Raw genomic sequence first — 27,901 nt, 5'->3', positions numbered from 1 at the left:
CGGACTCGATGTGCGGGGATTCCCCCCCTGCATCTTTTTACCAAATAGTTGCACTAGGGCCCAGATTTTGTTGTTTTGCCAGCATTTTAACTGTAGGATAGCAGATAAATGCTAGGGGCATTGAGAAAAGGGAAAATTGATGACGATAAGATATGTTTGATAAGAGTTTGTTTTCCGTTTTCAGCTCGGTACTTATCTCCCAAATGCACTTTCCAGTAGAAAAAAGCAAAAGCTGATTATTAACGCTTTCTTGGATACTTTCAAGTCTAAGGTGATTCCTGTGAATGGAAGTAGTTGGGATGTGACAAGTACAAGAATATTCAAGCAGCCTGACATAAACTCACCCTTAACTGCTTGGAAGGAGTGCTTTTATGACACTAGCAATGACTCCATCACGTACCGTGCAGATGATGAAGGTGTTCAAGTTGTCTCATCTTTGATTCCTGAGCTCAGTAAGCTTGTGGGGATCTCAATGAATCATTTCGTCTTGCCATTTCAATGCTTATGGGTGGAACTGTTTTCTCAGCTCTTATCTATAGATCATAGGTGCCTGCTGCTTGCTGAGGTTGCTTCTGACAAAGATGAAGGTGTGCAGCTCCCTTTGTATGCAAAAGACACACATCTAAGTAAAACCAATGCACTCCATTTTCATGAGTGTGAGAATAGTGAGGGTTCTCCACCTTGCTTGCTGGCTATCTGCTATAAGGATGATGAAGGGTTACTCCGAAGTGAAGCAGTCTGTAAACCAGAAAGACATGACCAATGTTGTAAAGCTGATATACGCTTTGCTCACGAATGCGAGAGGATCAGAGTTTCTATGACTTGTACATTGGAAGAGGCAGCTGTTTGCAGAAAGGATGGTGGAGAGGTACTCCAAAATAAAGTAGATTGTGAACATTGACAAACTAGTAAAGCTACAAGCAACTATCAGAGGATTCTTAGCTAGAAAACATTATCAGGCACTAGATCTTGAGCAAAGAAAGCATAAAAGGAAAAAGAAAAGCTGTAAATTGATTATTAAAGTGCAGGCTGTGTGGAGGGGATGTAGAATCAGAAAAGGGAATATTCTGGAGAAGCTTCGTGAAGAGAAAAGATTGCAGGAAGCTGCCATTGTGAAAACTCAGGCTTTGTGGAGGGGATGGAGAATTAGAAAATGGAACTTCCTGGAAAAGCTTTGTGCTGAAGAAAGAATTCAGGAAGCTGCCGTAGTAAGAATGCAGGCAGTTTGGAGAGGGTTCAGGACCAGAAAGAGGTTTCGTATGGCGATTGAATCTAGCAGATATGATGAAGATGACGATTATGAATATGCAGCAGTTGACGATATTGGCATTTCAGTGGAGAGGGTATGGTTTGATGATTATGCCACAGCTTGCCATGATAATATTAAACAGATTTTTTCAGATCCTCAATGCCCACTCGTAGTTGGAGGCAAAGAAGCAAGATCTCTAGAGCAAGGACAGTCAGGGGGGGGGTCTAAGGTGACTGACAAGGAGCAACTACATTACAACAATGAAGATATAGAAAGAGATATATCACATGACATGAAGAGCTCTAGTGATTTACAGAGCGATTTCGTAGAGCATGATGATGCAACAAATAGCTTTAAAGAGGCCTCAGCAGATGACAATACTGTATCTTGCAATGATTTTCTCTACAAGGTGTGCTTTGATAGCCCTAAAAAATTGGAATCCTGTGTCTATTTGTTTTTACTACTTAATAGTGATCTCACACATGAATAAGAAGATCACAGCTCTCTCTATTTCATGTATCCAGTACTGATAATGCTTTTTGTACCTTCTTAATTGACCATTATCTGGCAGAGATTTGCGGATCCAACTTAATGCAGTTGAGCTGCTGGGCACAAAGTCGTGTACACAGCAGAACTGGAGATGGAGGCCGGTTTCAGGTTGTATTGCAGGAAACGCCATCCCCAACGCTGGAAACGGCGTTTCTGCGTTTCAAGGCAGGGGAGGCGTCTCGATGTTGTGAGAAACGGGGGTTGACTGCTGGCTCGTATCAAAATTGACTATTTCAACCTATTCGAGTTGTTACTCGTGGCTAAAGTAACAACTCGAATAGGTTGAAATAGTAAATTATGATTATTCATTAGTTTGCTAGATTCTTGCAAGATTCCTCCCATCTAAGGTCTACCTCCCACCTTCCACCTTGACATTCCGACCCTTTAAAAAAAGAGACTCAAGATTCGAACTCAGAGCTGCTATATCAAAACAACTCCCATGAAGTCCCTGTAACCAGTCGAGCACACACGCGACATTGCGCAACAAATTTAAAAAAAATCACCCGTCTGACCTCGCCTCTCTGTCGCTGTAGCCCGATGCCACCTGACGCCCTCATGGCCTTCGCATTTTCCTTGTTGCTGCGTCGCCCGGTGCCGTTTGCCTGCCTCGCCTTGCCTCCCCTGTTGGTCTGTTAGAGTTTTGGCATCTCAAGTGAACTGCCCAATGTGATCCCATTTAGTTTGGCTTTTAGGTATTTATTTTACTTATTTGTCAAAGTCTGGGTAGGGAAATTCACTGAGGTTGCTATATAAGCAACCCTCAGCTCCCATTGTATTATCATCATTTCATTGCCAAGGTTGGTTGGTTCAGCATTATCTCTCTCTCGTGTATTCTCCCTGCTTGTGTACGCTTCCGCATCGTTGACTTTGATAGCATGTTTCTTCTCTTTGCTGTGTCTTTCACGAAGAGATTTCCTCTTCGTTTTTGAGTGCACGTGTTGTGTATCCTCATCCACGCTTATAGGGCTGACATGGATGATAATGACCTAGGCCAACATGGGGGTTGCAAAACATTGAAACCTAGACTATGTGGTTGGACCTGGGCTCTAAATCTTTTTTCCCTCAATTGTAGTGATGTATAAAGTATTTAATAAAATCCACAAGGTATAGTGTGAATAAGGCAGTACAGGCCATCACAATGTGGAAATGTAGCGGGGACATCACACCTTCTTTATGACTCTTTGGCATCCCTCACCAGAAAGTACTATTCGAAGACTGCCTAACGCGTTTTGTTCCTTGCGTAGTCTGGGCGATCAATTTGAAATAATTCTTGAATGCCTTGATTGTAGCATCTTTAGAAACCTGGAAGTAGGTGTGTGTAGTCGGCTTCAAAGATGAGAAGCTTCATCCCCAGTGCATGACCAATCCGTGTCGCAGTCAGAGTGTGACCCCGTACCTTTGGAAAAAGGTTCAAAAGATCATGAACCATAGCAACCAGAACTTCAACCAGTAAATCTTCGTGAGCCAATGCATTTAGACCCAATCTTTGCAGCCGATCATTGGAGAGTACTTCGCAAAGAGATGGCTTAGGTGGCCGCAGGTGAAAATTTAAGGTGAATTTTGCCTGGCACTTGGTTTTTGCAGGCCTACTGATCTCATGGCTTACTAATTGATTTTTGTTTTCTTTTCCCCTTTGGTATCTTCTTCGTGGGCGTTGTAGGGGCTTGGGGCTTAATTCAAAGCTTGAATCCGAATCCGAATCCGAATCATCTGAAGGCGCCCTGTAACTTTCGTCACTAAGTGCACTCGAAGTCATGTCTGTAACGTCATGGCTATGGTTGTCGGATTGCTCTTCATTTCTAGAACTAACCTACTTTTCTGCAAGAGCATGCCTCATCCTTAACGCCTCCCTACGCGATTGCCTGTGGCTTCCAGCCATATGGCACATTGACACACATTGGATACTGAATAGTAATCTGTACCTGATACACTGAACTGGATGAATCTACACTGAATTGGAGGAATCTGAAGACCTCACAGGACCACAAAAGCGTACATAACAGCACTCTCAGATGCTGTCAAAACCCCCATAGTAACATACATGTTCCAGTTACAAATCGTTGAGTCTGCTGGTACCACCAAGCACAGCTGATCCTCTCTTGTCTTGCGGCGATTGCTGTTCAAAGCAGAAGAGTGCACTTTGGCAAGTGCAACAGGTGTTGGAGCGTAGTGCATAGAGCTGTTTTGGTAATTCCATAGAAGAGTACTGCACACTCGATAGGGGTAGTTGCAGAGTAGGAGATTGCATATTGGAGACGATTTGCTGGAGGGTAGGGTGATTAGGGCGAAAGCACGGGTAGGAGGGCGAGATGCAATGTTTACGGTAGGGTCGAGGGGTTTGTGGATAGGGGTGGGGGCATGGTGGGTAGGGTTGAGGGTGGGAGTGATAGGGGCGAGAGGGAAGTGGTTAGGGACGAGGGTAGGGGTGAGGGGGAAGTGGTTAGGGGAGAGGGCGAGAGGAGGGTTGGGGCGAGCGTTGGGTAGTGAGGGGCAAGGGTAAGAGCGTAGTGAGGGGCGAGGAGGAAGTGGTTAGGGGCGAGGGCGAGGGCGAGGGCGAGGGGGGTGGGTAGGCAAATGTTGGGTAGTGAGGGGTGAGGGGGAGTAAGGGCGAAGGGGGAGTGGGTAGGGGCGTGTAAAAGGTGCAGCGGAAAAGGGTGAATCGGGTGATGAACTTGTCTGCAACCGCGAGCAAAGCACCTCTCTGTACTGGCAGCCAATAGATCTCGTATCTATCGCGATGGATCTCCTCGTCGTGAAGGTCCTAGCGCGTACCGCCCACTGCAAAAATTCCACGATCCCAATAAATGGCCTAATTGTCTGCACTGTGATCATCCCGTAGAGGTAGGAAAGTCAGATTGAGCAATCTGCGCTGTCCATATCCTCGGAGAAGAGGAAAGGCCAGACCAATCTCTTTGCGCCGTCTTGCCTGTATCTCCTGCCTCGAATCCTTCGGTGTCAACCAAAACAGAATCTGCGCCAACAACGTCATTAAACCGCATCTCGGTGTGTGGCTCTCAATGTGAATGAGTTGGGAGTGGCCTACTGCCCAAGTCGGGGGATAAGTCTGTTGTAAGGTTACCGAGGATGAGTGTAAGAAACTCTGAAGGTAGCAATCCAAATGATCAAGAGTGTAGAAGAGCAACTGCACTACCATCCAAGCCAAGCTCCGGGTGACTCCGGATGTAGTCGGGGGATGCCTGATCTCTCGCAGCTCGCGGGTAAACTCTGCAAGAGAGTCCAAAGCACTGAAGTCCCACTCCAGTCTGTAGATCCAAGCAATGAACTTGTCCAAGAAGAGATCCAAGATCCTCTCCCTGAGTCCATGTAGATGCTCCTAATTAAGCAAGTGATCTGACGTGTCGAGGTCAAGTGGTAAGTGTCTGTCCACCCAAGATGGTGGTGTCTTCTCTGGGAATGTCCGAATCCCATATGCCATGAGCATGGCCATATCTCGTGTGAACAACTCTGATGAGTGCATAGGTGTGTCCAAAACCTGAGAATGATGGTGTACACGGTATCTTCGTTATCGGCTTGATCATCTGCGGGTGTACGATCCTTGGGAGATCTATTCATTCCAGCCATCATTCGGCCACACCATCATTCCAGCCATGCTCAAACTGATACAAAGTGGTGAATCTGTTACAATGTCTGGGTACCTTAGTACTAAAGTACTAGGTGTGAAAAGTGTGAAAGTGAATGTGAAAAACTAAATACAAAGTATTAAATAAACTTCTTAGGAGCATTCTGGGTGTCTGGCTAGAATGCTTTTAATCCTTTGTTGTAGTCTCCTCCGGTGAAGTGTGCTTCTGCCTCTTGGTCTTGGTCGTCTCGATTTCCTAAGCTCAATCGCTCTGTCAATTAGGGTGCCTTTGGTATAAATGTGGGTACTCCTTTGTGTTGGCTGCTGGCTTCCTGCTTCCCCTTCCACTCCTGCTTCACTCGATCCGAAGAAATCTGTGATCTGCCTCTGAGGCTGTAGTGCTCTTTGTCTTCTCATTAGATTATCCCTGTGCCGATGTAGTTCCAATAGGTACAAGCCTAAGCATCTTTGATCTTGGTATTGCATGATTCTATCTAGAGGTCCAAAGCCTTCTTTAAAGAGGCAGTGAAAACGCCCACGTATCTCGTAGTATACTGTGTAGTGGCATATGTAGTGTAATTCTGTCTCCGGCTCCATTCCGCATAACTTGCAAATTCTGCTTTCAGGTGGGATTCCCCTAAATCTGCCAAATTCAATTTCCAACTGGTGTGAGGATGTACGAATCTGACCAATAGCACATCTCAAACCATGAGACAGGTGGGTATCCATGTAACTCGGTCGAATCACAAATCCATCTTCAGATAGTTGTAGGAAGTTTTCTTTGTAGTCGGCCATCTTCGTGCCCAGTTCTTGTGTAGGGTCTACCCATGTCCTCTTAGTATCCAACTGTATAAGATCCTGTCGGATCATTTTATTAATCTCCGTTCGTGTAATTGCCAGTGATGGAGCCTCAAGTGAGTATTGGAAGGGGGGTAATCTTTCCATACTGAACCCGTGTCTCTGAAACCACGATGACAGTTGCGCATACCAGCATGATGTATCCCCTTTCATTGCCAATTGTCGAGAGGATTCGAGGGCCAATCTAGTATATCGGCAGTTATTTGTATCCCACAAACCATGCATAAAGGACACTGATCTGGTAAGAGCTTCAATTTCTATCGGAGGGGCCGCTAGTTCCGCTTGGGTAATCGCGTGTGGTACGGAGGCCTTGGTTCTAATCAATCGGGAAATCATAGATACCAAAAGTCTCTCCATTGACTTCCAATTATTCTGATCCATAGATGGTCCCCAAATCTGGACCCCATAAAGCATAGCCGAAGCCACCATAGTATCAAAGAGCCACAGTTTTGTTCGTGGTTCCTGAAACTGCACTTGTGAACACATCCTCTCCAACCCTCCCAAGGCCGCAGAGGCTCTAGATAATCTAGCATCCGCTGCTTTCTTAAGAGTAAACTTCGGTCCTGCAAAATACCACCCCAAGGTATGTGTATGCATCTGTGTACTCTACTGTATCCTGGCCATATGCAAATGTAGGTGCCGATCTCCTAACCCACTGCGGTGTGGTGTTAAACACCATAACTTTGGTTTTACCCAAGTTTACCGACAGTCCACTGTCCTCCGCGAATTTATGTAAAGCATCTAGCTGCCTCTGCATTCCATCTGGTGATTTTGCTATCAATACAATATCATCTGCATACAACAGCAAAGGGATCCATGACCCTGCAAGTTTAGCACCTTTGTCACCTTCTCTCTCAATGTAATCTGATACCTCATCTATATACATACCAAATAAAGTAGGGGATAGTGGGCATCCCTGCTTTACTCCAACAGTGGAATGAACGTCGGAAACCCCTTCTGGAGTACGTACATAACCAGTTACTGATCCGTATAAGGCCATGATCCCCCAAATAATCTCTTTGGGGACCCCTAACTCTTGCATCCTACGCATCAGTCTGGCCCTTGGTACGGTATCAAAAGCTTTCCGAAAATCCACAAAGCAACAATACATCCTTCTCCCGTTTGCTCTTCCTTCCTCAATAATGGCTCTGAGCGTAAGAATATGATCTAAAGTGGAATAACCCCTTCTGAATCCAGCTTGTCCTGTTGCCCTTATGCCCTCATTCTCTGCCCATCTACTCAATTTTTGTTCAAGAATGGATGCGTACAGTCGGGTCAAAGTGTGACCTACCATAATGGTACGGTAGTTCCCAGGTATCATAGGATCCCCTTACTTGAAAATAGGTACGATAGTAGATAATTTCCAAGATTCAGGGAATCCTTCACACATGACCCGATTAAACAGACGAGCAAGGACTTCTGAAAGTAGATCCCTGGCATGGATCAGATGTTCTGCTACTAAACCCTCATGATCATATGCTCTTCTTGTCTTCATCTTATCAATGGCTTTTTCCACCATTTCCGTAGTAAAGAAAGTACTAGTAGCAGGGCATGGCTCTAGCGGATCTGGTAATGGAGGCTGTCCAGATACCATATATAATGATGTTACATATTGACCCCAGATTTGAGGAGAAGTGATCGTTGGATGCGGTGAGTGCTCGTGAAATAAGCGCCAGGCCTCATGTGAGTCCTAACTGAAGAAGAGCTGATATAAATCCCTGTACTGGCCCCATGCCTGTGCGGGAAGCATGTGAATCCCCCAGATAACGGGAAATTCTCTAGACCATTAAGTATGGCCAAACCATGTATAGTTGCCATCTCCATGAGATGTCTCCCTTATTCAGTGTGTTCTTTATCTTGTGAGTTTCTAGTAAGCCCTCTTTGTGATAAATCCACTTCTCTGAGCATTTCCTCAGAAGTATCATAGAATACTGCTTGAGAGTTGGCCGTTCTGGCATTAAAGTCTCCTAAGAGAACGATGTCTCCATCTCTAGAGAACTCCCATATGTCAATATTCAATATGGAGAAAGGGGATTGTCCTTTAGGTGAGGAGTAGACTGAGGTACTCGGAGGGAAGTAGCATATAGCGATATATAGAAATCTACCTGTCTCGGCTCTCATTCTCACCCACATATACCTTGCTTGCTCATCTTTCCTGATAATCTGTAGTAGTGGTTTCAACTCCTCTTTAAATAAGACTGCTACTCCTTCTGAACCCCGGCTACCCTGTAGAGATCTCTTGTCTGGTCGACCAGCTGTTTCCCATAAATAACCCTTCACATGTGGCATACGCTGTCCCGGTATCTGGTGTGTCTCTGAGTAGAAAACTATGTCTCTGTCCCTAAAGCTGCTTCAAAGGCACCTACATCAAGCCTATATGATCCATTACAATTCCACGCCACTATCCGGAGCGTCGCCCCATACATCTCGCACCGTCATGATGAGCGCTTTTCCAGAACCACTACTTTCCCTCCTCAATAAAAGGCGATTTTCCCCTTTTCTCTTGCTGCCCTGATCTCTGGCATCAACTCTTGCATGTGTGCCACTTGTGCCAATGTAAGGTCATCTCCCAGGAAAATACCGGTTTTCTTAAGAGTTGGCCTCTTCTTTAGAAATTCTTTCCTTATTTCTATATTCGGGAAGCGGAGAATAAGTGCCCTATCCTTTACGTTTCCCTTCTCATCGGTTCCTTTCTTGCCCACTCTCCATGCACTTGTGTGAGTTGGTTCTGTGATGCCCATGCGTTGTATCAGTTCCTTCACTTCTTCATCTACATTCTCTTTGTCTTTGACTCCTGTGACCCGCACATGCAGAGCCCGAGTCTTCCTTTTGTGCTCTTCCTCAATGGTCATATTAATGATGGTGAAGAGAGAGAGAGAGAGAGAGAGAGAGAGTAGACACAAAACGCTGGAGATGGTGAAGAGGGGACGATTAGCCCCCCATGACTACCATGAGCAGAAGACCCAATACACAATAACTAGATGATGGAAGCGAGTACCCCCCTGGCCCCATAAATAGGTGCCCAAGGGGAGGTAGGGCAAGGCCTTATAAAAATCCCCACGACCCAACAAAAAAATGATATATGGAAATATATGTGGGCGCAAAAGCGGGTGGCAAGCCCCAAACTTGGGCGGCCGGTGGGCCAAGTACAACCTAGACTATGGATGGCCAGCTCGGAGACATACTAGTCGTACAAGTATGCCCTAGACCTGTGAAGCAACAGAATGGTGTAAATCTAACACTTGTCTACTATGCCCAAGGGGTAGATAGTCCTCTGGTCGGCCAAAGTCACTTTGAATGAGGCGAGCCTAGTAGGTTGGAGACCCTGTGCCAGCATAGTGAACTCAGGCATCAGGTTGATGCCAGATCCACCATCCACAATTACACTTGAGAAGCGGCGCCCTAGAATAGACATCGTGAGACGAGAACCCCTGTAATTAATGAGAGAAGCAGGGTAATGCCCATATTCCCCACGTCTGTAGCACAAAATGGGTCGATTGGATGAGTGAGTCGGGGGACAAGGTGTTCTGTGCTCCTGTTGCATGGAGGCGGAGGTTGATGTGTAGAAGCTCTGAGGGGCTGAGGGAGCATTAGCATGATAAAAGCTCTAAGATGGAAAATTGTTTTGCATATCTTGCATAGGGGTGTGTTCAACAAGGGTGGCATGTAGTTTGGATGGCCATATGGACAAACCATGTTAGAAGCAAGTGCTAACCCTTGTGGAAGAGTAGGAGCAAGGCTCTGCTGTAGTTGCCGCAATCCCTTTAGGTAGTAGCAATCCTTGTCTTCATGTCCAGATTTTTCACAAAAGCCCAAAGGGGGCATTCGTGTGGAGGATACCCTGGAGAGCGACATGAGCTACACCAGACCACAACCTTAGACTCTTGCTGAGATTTGACTCTTCCAACTCCCGCTTGATCTAACCCAAAGCCTCTTGATGTGGAGGCTTCTCCCGTCGAAGAGAGAAGGATCTCTCCTCTTGAAGAGCTCGTTGTAACTTCAATGCTTCTAGTTCCCGGCGTAAAGAATTCAAGGGGTCAGATAGACTTTCCAAGAGTATCGTGACAGTCTCTACCTTAGAGGGTGTTTATTGAATAGCTTCCTTGCCCCTTCTATCCTAGTAGCAACATCAACAAACTCCTCCAGAGTGTCTTCAGGTCGGAGACTCTCTTGGAGTTTTTGCTGTGAAGTCTTGGAGAGAGCCTTCTCCACCCACTTCTTGACCATGAAGTCTCCTAGGTGCTGGCGAAGCTTGGCAAGCAGAGACTTTGTTCTTGTTATGAGTTCTGCAAAAGTCTCATTTGGCTGGAGCACTAGGTTTGCCACCTCATCCAGAACATTCTCTTGAAAGTCACCTGGTCTGAAAGCCTCACAGAACTGATGCCTCAGTATTGCCCTAGTAGTAAAGTGGTTCTCAGCAAACTGACTGTACCATTTACTTGCTAAGCCATCCAAGGTTTATGGAAGAGCATTACATAGCCGTTCTTCTCTGTTGAGGCCACGACCCCTGCAGAGGGATACAAATTTCCTAGCATGATTGTCAGCATCTTCTGTGGAGAATCCTTTGAAAGTCGAAAACTTTATGTTCGCCTTAGCCAGAATGCTTGTCAGCTCCTCCATGGCTGCCTGCTCAAGAGCCTGTTGCTCAAGAGCTTGATGTAACACAGTTGGTGAGAAGTTTACCGGGAAAGGTGATCTTGAAAAACTGGTTGAGGGAGTGGAGGTAGATGCGTGGGAGGGTAGGGGCAGCGAGGCTGGTGGGCTTCTACTCAGTTCAAAAGGTTGGCGCTTTTTGTGGTAACTCTTGCTAGATAGGGGGGAGAGAGACTAGACCAGCTAGACCAAGCTGGACGAGGAGAAGATGGACTAGACCAAGGTGGATGAGGGCGAAGCTGGTCTAGACCAAGTTGGAGTACACAAGCAGACTAGACCAGGTGAGGGGTTGAACCATCTAGCTCCTCCACCATGTATGCTTAGTGGAGTGGAGTGAGACTTCAGTTGAGATCCCACTGGGCATGCCAAAAATGAGAGCACCTGTAGTAGGAAAAGGCTGTCGTTCTCTCTATTGTGGGTGCTCCTCAGTGCTATATTCGTGAAACCTCACTCCAACAGAAGAAAAACACAACACAACAATGCAACCAAGACATAACAATAGACTCAGAAAACCATGGAACTCGACTAACTCATGGAATCAGTACAGACTCTGGCTGGCAGCACACTCATCTCCAAGCCCAGGGCTCACAGGTACAATGGGGTGCGAGGCTCCAATGTGCAGGGAGAGTGCAGATGTGCGGTGCTGGACATGACACAAGAGCCAAGACGCTAGACCATAGAGAGTAGATGAAGTCCCTGAGACTAGGACCAACCACACATATATACAATCATAAAGAGCCACCAATGGCTAGCAAAATATCCCAATCCAGCTACGTCTATCTCCAAACTGTGGTAGTGTTGATCTTGCCACGGTGTCCACTAGACCACCACCCATATCACTGCCACATGTCACTGTCCAGGCGAGAGTCTATCTAGTGTGAACTCCAGACCAATGCCCATCCTGTTTAGCTTTTCTACAGGTTGCCCGCCACAAGACACTCACTGTCTCGGTGAGCGAAAATGCTGAAAACCGGAAAGGAAACAGCATGTTTGTTGATGGATGCTGAGCTACGCTCTCCCCATCATGTCAACCCAGAGATAGTGTCGTTGCTATGGTGGGGAATGTGGGTTAGAGGGAGCGAGGGCTCACAGAGCTCCCCTCTGTTAACTTCTCTGAGTGTGTGTAGAAAATCAACCACTCTCGGATATATGCGCAACGAATTCTACAAAGCGTGAAAAATTTAGGCCAGATTTTTTACTTGCTGGCTGGATGTCCGAAAAGTCCAATTGTTGAACGCGTCCGGACGTATGAAGGGCCAATCGGACGTGTAGGGGAAAAACTATGCCCTCAACAGCTTCCTACGCCATACTTGAGTTGCACAACACTCTTTGTGACTATCTCCAAAATAGATGGTATGATGATGAGTGCAGAGAGCTATACAGATGATTGCGCACAATGTACACCAGCTACGATCAGCGAGCAAGAGGCTTGCAGACAGACGCAGACCCTTATTCGCCATAAAAAGTGGGAGTTCGAGGAGGCCCAAGAGCTAGAGTTGTACCACCTACTCATGAGCCGCGATTCAATCATGGCATGGCGCCAACTAAAGGAGCCTTGTCCACTGACCCCCCATTGGAAAACCCACAAAGATGGCATGACTATGCACAGAGACTCTATGAACAACCTGGACAGCACTAATCCTAGAGTGTGCAGACGCACGCCTTTATCCACTTTCTTTACAGCCGCGAAGGTGGATAGGGCTATTTGCCACATGTAGCATGGCCGTTCCTTATATCACAAAGGCGTGCACAGTGAGCACCACATAAACGTTGTAGGTATCCTTGCACCATTCATTGCCTTGCTCTATAACAGAGCACTAGCAAAGGGAGTACTAGCCGAGTGGACTAGGTACACCATTGTGCCTATCCACAAGTCTTCGGACAATCTTGACTCAGGAAACTACTGGCACATCATGATTGGCCACACATTGGCCAAACTCTAAGCTGCAGTGCCGAGGCAAAGTTGAGCTCAAAGGAGCATTCCCTACCGTCAATCACATCTTCAATGTACGTTGCCTGATTGATCAAACAAAGGTGCAAAAGAGAACCCTACTTCTTTGTGGATACTTGGAAAGCCTTTGATGCAGTGCCACTATCACCTACGCTGTTTGGCGTCTTTTTGATGAGATATTAGTCTTTGAGTCATGGGAGGGACTACAACTCCATTTATAGGCTTTGAATGAGTTCTACACATGGAGTGAAAATGAAGGGTATATGGAGATGGGATGGATAACGAGGAGCACTTTGTATGCAAATGCCCAACATATGAGAGCATACGGTGCCGATATATAGCCATTTTCCCAAGACAGCCCACACTCCGAGTGCTATTGGAGTTGAGAGACCAAAAACAGCTGGGTTACTTTCTATTAGAGATTTAGAGACATAGAGAGACTCTTCTCCAATCACCCACACACACAAGTGGAGAGAGACAGTCACAACTCACAGACTTCTTTTAGAGAGCTCCCCCTCTCACCCATTGAAATTGAGAGAGGAGTCACACCACAACAAGCAGAGAATTTTGTTGAGTGTGTAGATGTCCTAGAGCATTAGGAACAGACAAAGGGATATGGAGCGCGCTTTCTTAGACTCTTCTGCTATGCTGCGGGGACTCTTCACTAACTACCCACTCATGCATGCCATTGTACACACCAGTTTGGTAACGGATGGAGCTAGCTAGCCCTTTGCATATCATGGTTGTACTCCCCTCTGCATATAATTTCACATCCATTAGCACTAGACTTGAATTAAAAAATCCACTTTTTTGGCTTTAAGGGAATTTTGTAAAAAATTACCAATGATTCTTTAGATCTCTAGACAAAAACTCCTTTCAAAGAAAATTCGCACAAGACATATTGTGAGTTGATAAAAAGCAGTAAGAAATTAAGTCAAGGATTAAAATCGTCGTTCCATGGCCATCTTTGAGGACTAAACTGTCAAAATGCGTAACATCTTATTAAACTGTTTGAAACTTAGATCAATCATTTTTTAGAAAGCTCAAACTTCTTTGAAAAATACCTCTATAGGTATATAATAGATCTATCAAGCTTCAATGATATCTACATAAAGGCTGAAAACATTTCATATTCATCTAACTTAAGCAGGTAAATTTCAGTTTTATTTAAAATTTGTGCAGGGGGGCAACCTTTCCTTTTGCTGTCGGCTACGAAAAGAAAGTCTTATGTCTTTTTTTTTTCCGAGAAAAAGATCATTCCATTAATTAATAAAACTGCCCATAGGGCTACAAACCACCTCTACTAGAGAGGCCTACATCAAAAGCATGGGGAGACTCTCCCAGTGAGTAAACAAAATATGTACAATGAGGCTAAATCACAAAATAGGAGGAAAGAGCCACACAAGTGGCCAGTAGTGCCATCTAGGAGCACCTTGGACCATGGTGAAGAAAGGCCCTGAGCGCCAAAGTCGCGGGAAAGCCTCTCTGCACTCCCGCATGCGGTCGGAGCTGCCGTGAAGTCTCTCGAACTGACCCCTGAGAGTATGAATCAACTCCAACCAAAAGTCACAAACAATCTCCACCTGTGGGACAAGCCGAGCCTGGAAGATGTGAGGTCCCCACCCCGCCGTATCAACCAACGGATGTGATGGTGAACCTAGTGGCCGCTAGATCTATTGCGGAAGCAAACAAAATGGTTCAGGGTTCGACTAGCGGACAATCTCTCATCACAAGGTGAGTCGAGATTGAGCCTACTAGTAGGTAGATCTAGCTCCACCTCGTAGAGGAAGCGTACTTGAACTATCTAGCGGTCCTAAGATCCACCTTCCAAGAGGAGAGAAACCCCGAGTGCCTTTTTTCCCATGTTTCAGAGAAACGTACTCTCGAGGCTTCGCCGCTCTAGGGGCAATGAGTAATACTAATATCGAGTAAGCACTATGGGGACAGAGAGTTCCCGACCAATCGGGACCACCCATCTCGTAGGCTTTGGCAACCCGAGCCAAGGCCCCACTTTCCACCCCCACAGTCACACTTCCTCGTGTGACCTAATTACTACCACAAAGGTTGTTCAACATAGATATTCCTTGTTTAATCCCGAATCACATGGTTCGTTAAGACAGCCCTTCAACCAGTATTGCAAACAACACCAAGACAGAATTCTAGTAAAAATTCTACTCAAACTTATTCATAAAAGTTCCAATGTTCTGGAGGTACAACATCCCCCCTCCAACGAGAGTTCACTCCTCCCGTTGTCGCCTAACTGCCCATACAACTAGGTATGTCCACCGCATAGAAAGCACGTCATGGACACTCCCACCGCATAGAAAGCAAGACGTGGGTTCCCACCGCATAGAAAGCAAGTCGTGGGTATCCACCGCATAGAAAGCAAGTCGTGGATTCAAGAGCCCTAACGAGGAACTCTACCCCCTGTGATCAGTAGGGGGGTCAGGACTGATTGAACATTGGAAATAAAATGAACATGCCGAGCTAAATTTTCCCTAGCAGACATTCTTTCCTACTCCAAACAGCATACCCATCAATCATTTCTTTCCTACCTCTAACACTTAATGTACAATGAATTTAATGCCGAGGTTTCCGTCGAATTTCTCCAACATGTTCGGGAATATGTTCATTTCTAACTATCGTATGCAATGTTAATTTAAACAACTTGAATAAAAATATGATCTACCTCTTCCACTTCTTCATCGATGGCCCGTGAGATGGCCGGTATTTGTTCCTCCATCGGAGCTTTCCCCTTTCCGTTGACATTACTCGTTCCTGCCTCGCGATCGTGGGCACCACCGAAGCGCGTCCTCTTAACCGGGGCCATTTCTCACTACTTTAAATGATTATCTTGGAGAAAGAGCTAAGGTTCGCAAGCATCATAACAGTCCAACGGATAGATTAGTGACATCAATTAATTTCTCCATATGAGAGGTCTAGATTTCTTTCATAAAGCAATCATTAAGGATGGCACATAATCCTATGGGAACCTGCTCTAAAGATAATTACTCAGCTTACGTGGTTAAGAATAGTAGGATTTCACTAATGGAATTACCAGAGAGATGAATTAAGTATGATTAATCTCCTTCCTAGCAACTAGATGATGCAGATTTATCTTATGCATATGTGTGAGGAAAGTCAACTCGTAGAGACTTAATGACATATTAATTTTTCCTTAATTACACCTTACTGCATAAAGGAAATGAATTTAATTTAGTTACAGTATTAATTGGTGATAGAAAAAGTGATTCTCTTAAATCTACACAATTACCGGCTTGCCGATTAATACTATGCTACCTAGAGAGAGAAAATTCTAATAATCATGCACTAATCATTAATTGAGAGTGAAGAATGGCTTGATAATTCAGCTATGCAATGATGATTACATAATAGATTATGAATAAGGAGAATTTAAAGAGTAGTCATAGAGAATTTCGACTAGGGATAAGCATAATGGACGAGGAATTTAGATGGTAATGAAAAGGATTTGCAGAAAGCATTAATTAAACCGTGGTTACCGTGATTAAGGGCTGATAATCCTCACGATTCTCTGATCTAATCGAGCTTCTTGAGGCGAGAATTCGACAGCACCTCCCTCTTTGCTCCTCCTTCAAAAGGTGTGTGTTCCGGCAGCACCTTCCCAGAGTGTGTGTAGGTGTGTGTGTGTGTGCACTGTGTGTGTGTGAGCATATGTGTGTATGTGTGTGTGTGTGCAAGTCTTTAAATACGCTCCTACAGACTAAAAATCGATCTGTGTTGCTAATTGCATATGGGAGCTTCTCCAGTTAAGCATGGCAAGTCCAGTTCCCTGCCCACCAAGTGTTAGGTTGGCTTGGTTAACTGGTTCTGAGACTGAGTTGCTGGCTTGGCAGCTTTCCCAAGACTCCCACAAAGCAAGAGGACGCCTCCTAGTTGCTAAAGCTGGTCTGGAGTGGGCTGGAACCTGTTCCCACACAGCCTCGGGTCCCCGGTACCTCCCCGGACAATTTTTAGGAAAATTGGTTCTAGGCTAAAACGGGTCATACGAGTCGGATTTTGATGCCGAAAATTGCTATAGCAAGCTCTAACTAAGGCGTACTGGCCCGAGTACCTGCCATATTTAGCAGCCCCCGGGGTCCGAAAATGCATTTTTTTGAAATTCGGGGTACGGGTGCAGTTTTTCGAGACGATCAAAACTGGACGGGTCGGGTGACCAAAAACTTACTATTTTTGGAATTTTTTTACAAAAATTATTTTTATTTACATTTCGAAGCTTTAAAACATTCTAAACATCATGGCACTGACATAATTTGAAAAACTGCTAAAAATAGTAACTTTTTTCATTATGTTCATTTCATGGTATAATGGTGCTCATTTGATCGGGGTCAGAGATCTTACAACCTCCCCAACGTGAAAAATTTGAGATGTCCTCTTCTCAAGAATGTATTTGGGTAATCCTTTATGAGCGTTGGTTCGTCCTCCCAAGTTACATCTTCTTCAGGGTAATCCTTCCACTCTACTAGATGCTCCGTGATAGTTCTGTTGCGTAACTTCCTTTCCGTGATTTCCAGTACGTAGTCAGGTTGGAGCTCGAGAACTCCTTGTGCTGGCATGACTACCTGGTCCGAGTCCAGAAATTGATCAGGGTTAGGAATATAGGGTTTGAGTAAGCTGACGTGGAACACATCATGAACCTTCAAGTTTGCAGGTAACTTTAGCTTGTAGGCTTGGTCACTCACAACCTTAGTGATCTCGAATGACCCACAATACCTTGGGCTTAGCTTCTTATATTTGCCTAGAGATAAGTTGCTTTTCTTAGGTCGGACTCGTAGAAAAACCTTATCCCCTTCTTTGAAAGTTCTTTCTGAACGGTTCTTATCTGCATAGTGCTTCTGTCTATCCTGAGCGGCCTGAATGTCCTGGCGAATAGCTCTAGTCTGTGCTTCTATATCTTCTAACATCTTTCTAGAAGCTTCTACCCTGATGGTTGGATCTGAGAAGTTCAGTGGTGCTAAGCATTCCTGTCGATAAAGGGCTTTGAAAGGTGACATTCCAATGCTTCTGTGTTCGGAAGAATTATAAGCATACTCCACCAAAGGTAGATATTGTAATGACTTCTTTGGCTCTTGTGAACAATAGGCTCTGAGAATGTCCTCGATGACTTGATTAACTCTCTCAGTTTGCCCATCTGTCTACGGATGATACGCTGTACTGAAGGCTAATTGTGACCCAATAGATTGAAAAAGAGAAGTCCAAAATTTCGATGTAAACTTGGCATCTCTATCGCTGACGATACGCTTGGGTAGACCATGTAGCCTAAAAATCTCCTTGATGAATACCCGGCTAACATCTGAAGTAGTAAAGGTTGTCTTTACGGGTATTAGATGAGCCACTTTTGTGAGCATATCAACAACCACGAAAACAGAATCATAACCTCCTGTAGAAGGTAACCCTGTAACAAAATCCATACTGATGCATTCCCACTTCATCTGGGGTATGTCAAGAGGTTGAAGTTGCCCTGGTAACTTGATTCTTTCGGCCTTTATACGTTGACAAGAAAGACATTGCCTTACATAGCGAAGTATGTCTCCTTTCATTCCAGACCAAAAATAACTCCTCCTGACAGCATGAAGAGTCTTAGTATAGCCTGGATGTCCGGATGTAGGGCTATGTGCTTCATACAGAATAGCCTTCTTTAGAGCTGGGTCTCTGGGTACACAGAGTCTATGTCTGTAGTAAAGACATCCTCCCATAAGAGAGTGATCTTTAGCTTCAGGCATCTTATTCTGCTGAACTAGTGATACTATTCGTTGGTACTCTGGATCTACTAATGATGCTTCTTTGATTCTATCCCAGATAGGGTTATTTGGAATAGAGATAGCTCCGAGAAAGGATTTTCGGCTAAGACCATCTGCAACTACATTTTCCTTCCCTGGTCTATACTTTAAGTCAAGGTCATATTCCTATAATAACTCTACCCATCGTCGTTGTCGCATATTGAGAATAGATTGCGTAAAAATCCACTTTAAGCTCTTGTGGTCTGTCACCAGCTGAAACTTGCGTCCGAGAAGATAATGTCTCCATAACTTCAGCGCATGAATAACTGCTAAAAGTTCCAAATAATGAGTAGGATAATTCTTCTCATGATCTCTCAGCTTTCGCGAAGTATACGCCACTGGTCTCCCTTCTTGAGTAAGAACTCCGCCTAGAGCGAATTTGCTAGCATCGGTCGCTACTTCGAATTCCTTACTGAAATCTGGAAGCTTTAAAATAGGAGTTGAGACCAAGAATTCTTTTAGCTTAGCAAAGCTAGACTCGTACTCGGTCTTCCATTCGATCCTCATTCCTTTCTTCGGGAGTTCCGTCAAAGGTGCAGCAATACGTGCATAATCCTTGACAAAAATCCTGTACCATCCCGTTATCCCAAGAAATCCTCTTACTTCGCTGACAGTGGATGGTTGAGGCCAATCAACGATGTCCTTGACCTTGTCAGGGTCCACTGAAATCCCTGCAGCCGATATGACAAATCCAAGATAGTTGACCTTTGGTGAGCAAAAAGTGCACTTGCTCTCTTTAGCGTAAAGTTGATGCTCTCGAAGAAGATCAAGTACTTTGCGAACATGTTCTTCGTGATCTGCCTCGTTCTTAGAGTAGATCAGAATGTCATCAAAGAAAACCAAGACAAAATCATCCAGGTAAGGTCTGAAAATATCCTGCATAAGTCGATTGAAGCTTGCAGGAGCATTTGTTAGACCAAAAGACATTACTGTGAACTCGTAGTGCCCATACCTAGTATTGAAAGCTATCTTCGGAATATCTGATTCCTTGATCCTGATTTGGTAATATCCTAACCTTAGATCTATCTTTGTAAATATTTTGGCGCCGTGGAGTCTGTCCAAAAGTTTGTCAATCCTTAGAATTGGATACTTGTTCTTGACAGTTACCTGGTTCAGTTCAGGATAGTCTATGCATAACCTTAAGGTCCCATCCTTCTTCTTCTGAAAAAGAACTGGAGCACCCCAAGGAGAAGTACTGGGTCGAATGAATCCTTGCTCAATGAGTTGCCTAAGTTGTTCCTTGAGTTCAATGGCCTCTGGAAGTGACATTTTATAAGGTCTTTTTGAGATAGGTTCACACCCAGGGATAGTCTCAATCTCATGATCTACCTCTCTGTGTGGTGGAAGATTCATAAGGTCTTCAGGGAATACATCATCATACTCCCTCAACCAGTTTGGTCGAAGTGAGGTATCTGATTGGTCCACCTTGTTGAGTTTAACCGCATAAATTTGCTGACCCTTCCTTAGTCCCTTCAAAAGTTTGTTGGCCTTAACTAGAGTAGCCCTAGGTCTCCCATTTCCCCCCTGGATGAAGGCTTCATTACCCAAGTTATCTGTAAAGGTAAAATTCCCCTGTGCACAATGTATGTGGGCCCTATTTTGCTTTAGCTAGTCCATCCCTAGTATCCCATCAAAGAATCCTAAGGGTAAGGTTCGAAATTGGGCAGAAGTTGGATGTCCCCCTAGATCAAAGTCAATTTTGCCTGCAGAGTGTTGAGATATTACCTCCTTGCCGTTTGCTAACTCAACAACTAGCTTGCTTGTTGGATACTTATCTAGCTTTAGCTTCCTCATGCATCTGGGTGAAAGAAATGAAAGAGTACTACCACAATCTATAAGGAAGTTAACTTGTTCACCTTTGAGAGATCCTGGCGTATGAATGACTGCGTATTGCTCGCAACCATTGGGATTGTCAATTGCAGCATGTAGGGTTGCTCTCTCCACTGCTTCGTCACCCACAGTTGGTTGTACCACTGCGGCATTCACTCTGGCGGTAGCTCCACGCCCTCGCCCTCTGTTCATCCTTCCACGTCCTCCTCTTCCATTAGCTTGGCCACGCTCACGGTTATTCAAGGGTATGGCATTGGCGTTGGTTGCGTGAATGTTCCTGGGGCAATTGGATCTGTAATTGGGCAATTGCATCGAACATCAGGGAATTCCATGGTTGTGGTGGTAGCCACAATAGGGCGCTGTTTATATGCTTGGTTGGCTGGTCTGTTATCCCAAGCAGTTGTCCTTGCCCTCTTTGCCCAATGATTCCTCCTGTTCTGATTAGCCTTTTGTACTTCGAGAGCTAGAGGTTTGGCTCTCAACAAGGCATCCCGAAGCGTCGTCGGCCTGAGAGCTTCGAGCCGAGTATTCAGGGGATCGATTAGTCCTTGGCAGAACCTTGCCACCTGTTGTTCCAAGGTCATCTTAGGAGCATATCTCCGAAGAGTGACAAACTTTGCATAGTATTCTTCGACAGATGAATTCAGCTGCCGAAGTGAAAAGAATTCATTCATCTTCAAGGTTCTATAGGCAGGCGGTAAATAACGCCCCATTATTGCAGCTTTGATGTCTTCCCAGGACTGGGAAGATCCCTTAATATCCATATCTCTGCAATGTTGCTTCCACCATATCTTGGCATCGCCAGTCAAGCGGAACATCGCAAGCATGGTCTGATTTACGGGTTGGGTCCCCGCAGCTTCAAAGTAATCGTCCATGGCTTCCATCCATACTTCCGCATCTCTCCACATTTGCCCCCTCGCCCTTAAAGATCGGAGGTTGGGCTTGCTTAAGGAGGAGCTTCTTCTCTTGCGCTGCCGAGTACATAGCAACAGGCGGTACCTACATGGATTATACGAATTCTTGATACATTACTTGGATTTCAAAATAGACACGAGACTTTGAATAAATTTCAAGATTCTACTTTGTCAAGAGACAGAGATTCAGAGACGAAAAGCACTTTATTGATGAAAATTTATTACAATTGAAACCCCTCAAGGTTTAGGATAACTGATGATCAGCTTATTACATGGCTTTATGGATTGCGTATAACATACGCCTAGGAGATGGTATTGACATGATGTACTACTTCATTCGTGTAATAGTTTCTATACTCATTCTTGAGTGGATAATAAACTAAGATATCGGGCCGAAGCTCCGCTTTCAGTAATCCAAAGGTTTTGACTCGGTTCGCTGGGATTACATTGGTGACCTTCTCCAAGAGCCAGTCGTTGATGGTTTGATTGGAATTGTTTGAAACAGTCTGGTCCAATCGTGTAGGCACCAAATAGAATATCTCTATTACTCTCAACTCTTCTCCCCAACGTATCTTCTTCAAGTCGGTAGCCAAGCATCCTAGCTTCCGAGCGTTGATATAGTAAACCCCTTCTGGAAATGTCCAATCAAGTTTCCATCCTCTATCAATGCGAGTGGAGTGTGGCGTATAAGCCTTCAATAGTATCTTCATGACATCTCGCCTGAACAGGTAAACAAGGGATCTTCGAGCTTGCTCATAAATAAGCTAAAACACTTGGAACTTCCGATACTCTAGCACGGGGTCTTCCTGCAACACCAATGGAAGGAATTTGGATCAGCTACCTACATACTTTCAGTTCCTTTCAAATGTTCAAACAATACGACTTCATTTCCCAGACTAACCTAGGCTCTGATACCAGGTGTGAGGTCCCCACCCCACCGTATCAACCAGCGGATGTGATGGTGAACCTAGTGGCCACTAGATCTATTGCGGAAGCAAACAAAATGGTTCAGGGTTCGACTAGCGGACAATCTCTCATCACAAGGTGAGTCGAGATCGAGCCTACTAGTAGGTAGATCTAGCTCCACCTCGCAGGGGAAGCGTACTTGAACTATCTAGCGGTCCTAAGACCCACCTTCCAAGAGGAGAGAAACCCCGAGTGCCTTTTTCCCCATGTTTCAGAGACACGTACTCTCGAGGCTTCGCCGCTCTAGGGACAATGAGTAATACTAATATCGAGTAAGCACTATGGGGACAGAGAGTTCCCGACCAATCGGGACCACCCATCTCGTAGGCTTTGGCAACCCGAGCCAAGGCCCCACTTTCCACCCCCACACTCACACTTCCTCGTGTGACCTAATTACTACCACAAAGGTTGTTCAACATAGATATTCCTTGTTTAATCCCGAATCACATGGTTCATTAAGACAGCCCTTTAACCAGTATTGCAAACAACACCAAGACAGAATTCTAGTAAAAATTCTACTCAAACTTATTCATAAAAGTTCCAATGTTCTGGAGGTACAACATCCCCCCTCCAACGAGAGTTCACTCCTCCCGTTGTCGCCTAGCTGCCCATACAACTAGGTATGTCCACCGCATAGAAAGCACGTCATGGACACTCCCACCGCATAGAAAGCAAGACGTGGGTTCCCACCGCATAGAAAGCAAGTCGTGGGTATCCACCGCATAGAAAGCAAGTCGTGGATTCAAGAGCCCTAACGAGGAACTCTACCCCCTGTGATCAGTAGGGGGGTCAGGACTGATTGAACATTGGAAATAAAATGAACATGCCGAGCTAAATTTTCCCTAGCAGACATTCTTTCCTACTCCAAACAGCATACCCATCAATCATTTCTTTCCTACCTCTAACACTTAATGTACAATGAATTTAATGCCGAGATTTCCGTCGGATTTCTCCAACATGTTCGGGAATATGTTCATTCCTAACTATCGTATGCAATGTTAATTTAAACAACTTGAATAAAAATATGATCTACCTCTTCCACTTCTTCATCGATGGCCCGTGAGATGGCCGGTATTTGTTCCTCCATCGGAGCTTTCCCCTTTCCGTTGACATTACTCGTTCCTGCCTCGCGATCCTGGGCACCACCGAAGCGCGTCCTCTTAACCGGGGCCATTTCTCACTACTTTAAATGATTAGCTTGGAGAAAGAGCTAAGGTTCGCAAGCATCATAACAGTCCAACGGATAGATTAGTGACATCAATTAATTTCTCCATATGAGAGGTCTAGATTTCTTTCATAAAGCAATCATTAAGGATGGCACATAATCCTATGGGAACCTGCTCTAAAGATAATTACTCAGCTTATGTGATTAAGAATAGTAGGATTTCACTAATGGAATTACCAGAGAGATGAATTAAGTATGATTAATCTCCTTCCTAGCAACTAGATGATGCAGATTTATCTTATGCATATGTGTGAGGAAAGTCAACTCGTAGAGACTTAATGACATATTAATTTTTCCTTAATTACACCTTAATGCATAAAGGAAATGAATTTAATTTAGTTACAGTATTAATTGGTGATAGAAAAAGTGATTCTCTTAAATCTACACAATTACTGGCTTGCCGATTAATACTATGCTACCTAGAGAGAGAAAATTCTAATAATCATGCACTAATCATTAATTGAGAGTGAAGAATGGCTTGATAATTCAGCTATGGAATGATGATTACATAATAGATTATGAATAAGGAGAATTTAAAGAGTAGTCATAGAGAATTTCGACTAGGGATAAGCATAATGGACGAGGAATTTAGATGGTAATGAAAAGGATTTGCAGAAAGCATTAATTAAACCGTGGTTACCGTGATTAAGGGCTGATAATCCTCACGATTCTCTGATCTAATCGAGCTTCTTGAGGCGAGAATTCGACAGCACCTCCCTCCTTGCTTCTCCTTCAAAAGGTGTGTGTTCCGGCAACACCTTCCCAGAGTGTGTGTAGGTGTGTGTGTGTGTGTGTGCACTGTGTGTGTGTGAGCATATGTGTGTATGTGTGTGTGTGTGCAAGTCTTTAAATAGGCTCCTACAAGCTGAAAATCGATCTGTGTTGCTAATTGCATCTGGGAGCTTCTCCAGTTAAGCATGGCAAGTCCAGTTCCCTGCCCAACAAGTGTCAGGTTGGCTTGGTTAACTGGTTCTGAGACTGAGTTGCTGGCTTGGCAGCTTTCCCAAGACTCCCACAAAGCAAGAGGACGCCTCCTAGCTGCTAAAGCTGGTCTGGAGTGGGCTAGAACCTGTTCCCACACAGCCTCGGGTCCCCGGTACCTCCCCGGACAATTTTTAGGAAAATTGGTTCTAGGCTAAAACGGGTCATACGAGTCGGATTTTGATGCCGAAAATTGCTATAGCAAGCTCTAACTAAGGCGTACTGGCCCAAGTACCTGCCATATTTAGCAGCCCTCGGGGTCCGAAAATGCATTTTTTTGAAATTCGGGGTACAGGTGCAGTTTTTCGAGACGATCAAAACTGGACGGGTCGGGTGACCAAAAACTTACTATTTTTGGAATTTTTTTACAAAAATTATTTTTATTCACATTTCGAAGCTTTAAAACATTCTAAACATCATGGCACTGACATAATTTGAAAAACTGCTAAAAATAGTAACTTTTTTCATTATGTTCATTTCATGGTACAATGGTGCTCATTTGATCGGTGTCAGAGACCTTACAGAAGATGCGGAAGGAACGGGCCTGCCAAATGAACTAGAGTGTTTGGCCACATATGAGCTCCCAACACACCTCTCTCTCACTGCACCACTCCTGGGGGGTAAGCTTTGCGGTAGGCTGGAGTGTAGGTCGACCCCTAGATCACTATCATCCTGCTGGTGGAGGCTAGCTCAAAATGGAGCGCAGGGCCCGTGAGGGTGGACCAGGCAGCAACACTCCAAGTGAACTGTCGCGCTGTGGAAAGAGCTGGCATCAGTCCAAAAACCCGAAGCCAAACCTGTTGTGCCATGGAGAAGTCCCACAGACAGTGACGCTAACTCTCCAAAGGATGGTCATGAGTTGTACTGGCCATCTCCCTACTGTTGTAGCTCTTTGTGCAACTAGCTACTGGAAGAAAGTGACTCACCTCGATGTCTGGAGTCCCACAACCGCTCCCAAAAGCCTGACAAGAACTTAGCTATGAGACCTCCTACCTGCCAACGAACTGTTGCAGCAGGTAGAGCCTCTCTCCGTGCTGCCAATATGTGTCGCCCAGTCGAACAATGTAGTGAAAGAAGGGGATCCCAGGGTGATCGGTTGAAGAGAAGGGGTCTCTCCAAAACCACTCTCCAGGGTCCCATTGCACTCGTGCCAGAGGGCAGCTCTGCCAAGCCCAAAGCCGCCAGTGGCTTGTCTCAAGATCTGCTGGGTCGGGATCTGTGACACAAGTCCTCCCACAGATGCCCACTACTCGTATCCTTTGAAAACAGCACTCTGCACTTGTGGAGCCTTTGCTGAGACTCTGTGTAGGCGACCCTCGCCCTGGATCTCAAAGAACATGGGGGGTACAGTTTCCGAGCAAGCACGAACTGCGATCAAGGCCCCCATCCATCTGGGAGCTTCCGTCTCTAGATGGGTGAGCCACTCAGCTGGTAAAAGCCTCTGTAATGTCCTAGCACATGCTCTGCATCCCTCTCATGCCTCGTAGCTAGATGCTTTGTGTCTCCTCTAGCAAACCTGAAAACTGAAGCCAGTCTCGAGAGTGCGGGCTGGGCCCTCTGCCATGGGACCCCAAGAAACATGAGGCCTACTACCAACCAGGTGGCTTCTCTGAGTGCTAACCATGGGATTCCAAACAAGGGGTTGTCTCAAGCGCTCCTTTGTGCAAGTGGGTTGGTGCTGCTCCAAGCCACTCCACAACTGCTCCCAAGATCGAAGCAGGCTCGCAGCAAAGCGATCCTCCAACCTCCTGCTCAAACCAACTGTGCGCATCTCTGTAAAGATCCACCTGATGGAAGGGCTCCAAGGGCTTCCTGCATGTGGGACTTGAGCGCAAGGCTGCTGAAGCAACAACTCCTTCCAGGGCTCCTCCCTTGGAAACAGTCCTCTGACAACAAACTTCCCAAGAAGGGCTCTGTTCTGCTGTGCTAGGTCTATGATCCCCAGCCCCCCCCTTGAAAACATGGTAAAGTGATGACCTGCCAAGCTACTTTCACCCGAGGTAACTGAGTGTCGCGCCCGGACCAAAGAAAGTTCTTGATCAGCCTCTCTAGCTGGCTGATATAGGAGCTCGAGAAGATCCAGCAAGACGTGATGTACCACATAGTAGCCTATAGTACCTGGTTGGCCACTACAACTGTATCTGTCAAAGAGAGCCGTGCCGAACTCCAATGCAACAACTTCCTCCTAATGGACAAGAGGAGGGGAGTAGTCTGCTGCTCAGGGGACAAGTCCAAGCCAACCTGACAACCCAAGTAACGAACTGCAGTCCCTGGGGGAATCCATCTAAAACCCTCACCTGGAGACCAATCAGGCGTAGGAGCACTGCCAACCCAAAGCAATTGTCTTCCTCCAGTTGATCAGTGCTCTTGATGCGCAATAAAACACCTCAGGAGCCTGCTCACACCTGTGCAGATTGGCCTCCTGACCCTCCAAGTACAAAGCTGAGTCGTCGGAAAACTCAGTGCCAAGAAGCTCATCTGTGCTAATAGGGAGCTCAGGACCACGCAAGCCAACCTGCTAGGAAGTCAAAACTCTGCTCATCGCCTCAACATAGAACAAAAAGAGGAAGGGGACTAGAGGGCAACCGTGTCTGACCGAACGCGTAAGCAAGAAGCATTCCCCTCTCCCCCCTGCCAAGAGCACTTGATTGTGCGCATGCCTGTAGAGAGCTGACACGCCTCTAAACCAAGCATCTGAGAAACCCATCCTGCATAGAGTGCACTCCAAGAAGTCCCAATCAACTCTGTCGTAAGCCTTCTCAAAATTGAGGAGTATCACTAGATCCTCTCCTCGGAGACGCGCGAGGGCAGACGCCTCCCAAAAAGTGAAGATGTTGTCAAGGATACTATGCTCCTTGAAAAAACCTGTATGGGTCCCATGTATAATGCTCTCTAGTAGTGGCTAAATCCTCAAGCTCAGAGCCTTTATATGATGAGTTGAGGATGGTAATGGGCCACCACTGTCGAATCTCATCCAAGGACTGGAAGGTGCTGCAAAGATCAGAACCGAGCAAGTCCCAATACTCCAAGAAAAAGCTGGGAGTCAAACCATCCTCCCCTGAACAACTACCTTGGGAGAGTGCTGTGAGGGCCTCATGGAGCTCCTCTAGCTGGAGGGGAAGCTCAAGTCTCTGTCGGATCTCCTCGTAACAAGGCAAGGCATCTTTTCCCAAACCTGCTCTCTGCATGCATCTTGACGCTCTAACTAAGGCTCAATTGACAACAGATTACGGTAAAAGTCAGTAGCAACTGCACGCATATCCTCAAGCTCTGAAACTGATCTGTCATTGCTGTGCGCACACCATCTCCTCAACTAACTAACACTG

The 27,901-nt window shown here is 45.5% G+C and overlaps 1 protein-coding gene across 1 annotated transcript in view; it reads left to right on the top strand.

Annotated features, from left to right (window-relative positions):
• LOC147445404 (uncharacterized) overlaps positions 1-27,901 on the top strand; it is a 71,414-nt gene that overhangs the window by 16 nt on the left and 43,497 nt on the right. The window contains exons 2-3 of the mRNA XM_086524579.1: positions 185-868; positions 1,029-1,658. Coding sequence (XP_086380705.1) covers positions 185-868; positions 1,029-1,658 — 1,314 coding nt within the window. The remainder of the gene's footprint in view (positions 1-184; positions 869-1,028; positions 1,659-27,901) is intronic.

This window comes from Adiantum capillus-veneris, chromosome 12, assembly GCF_014529385.1.
Source record: "Adiantum capillus-veneris isolate H3 chromosome 12, ASM1452938v2, whole genome shotgun sequence".
NCBI classification, from domain to species: Eukaryota; Viridiplantae; Streptophyta; class Polypodiopsida; order Polypodiales; family Pteridaceae; genus Adiantum; species Adiantum capillus-veneris.
Note: the sequence above shows the minus strand (reverse complement) of the source record. Positions and strands in the feature narration are given on the sequence as shown.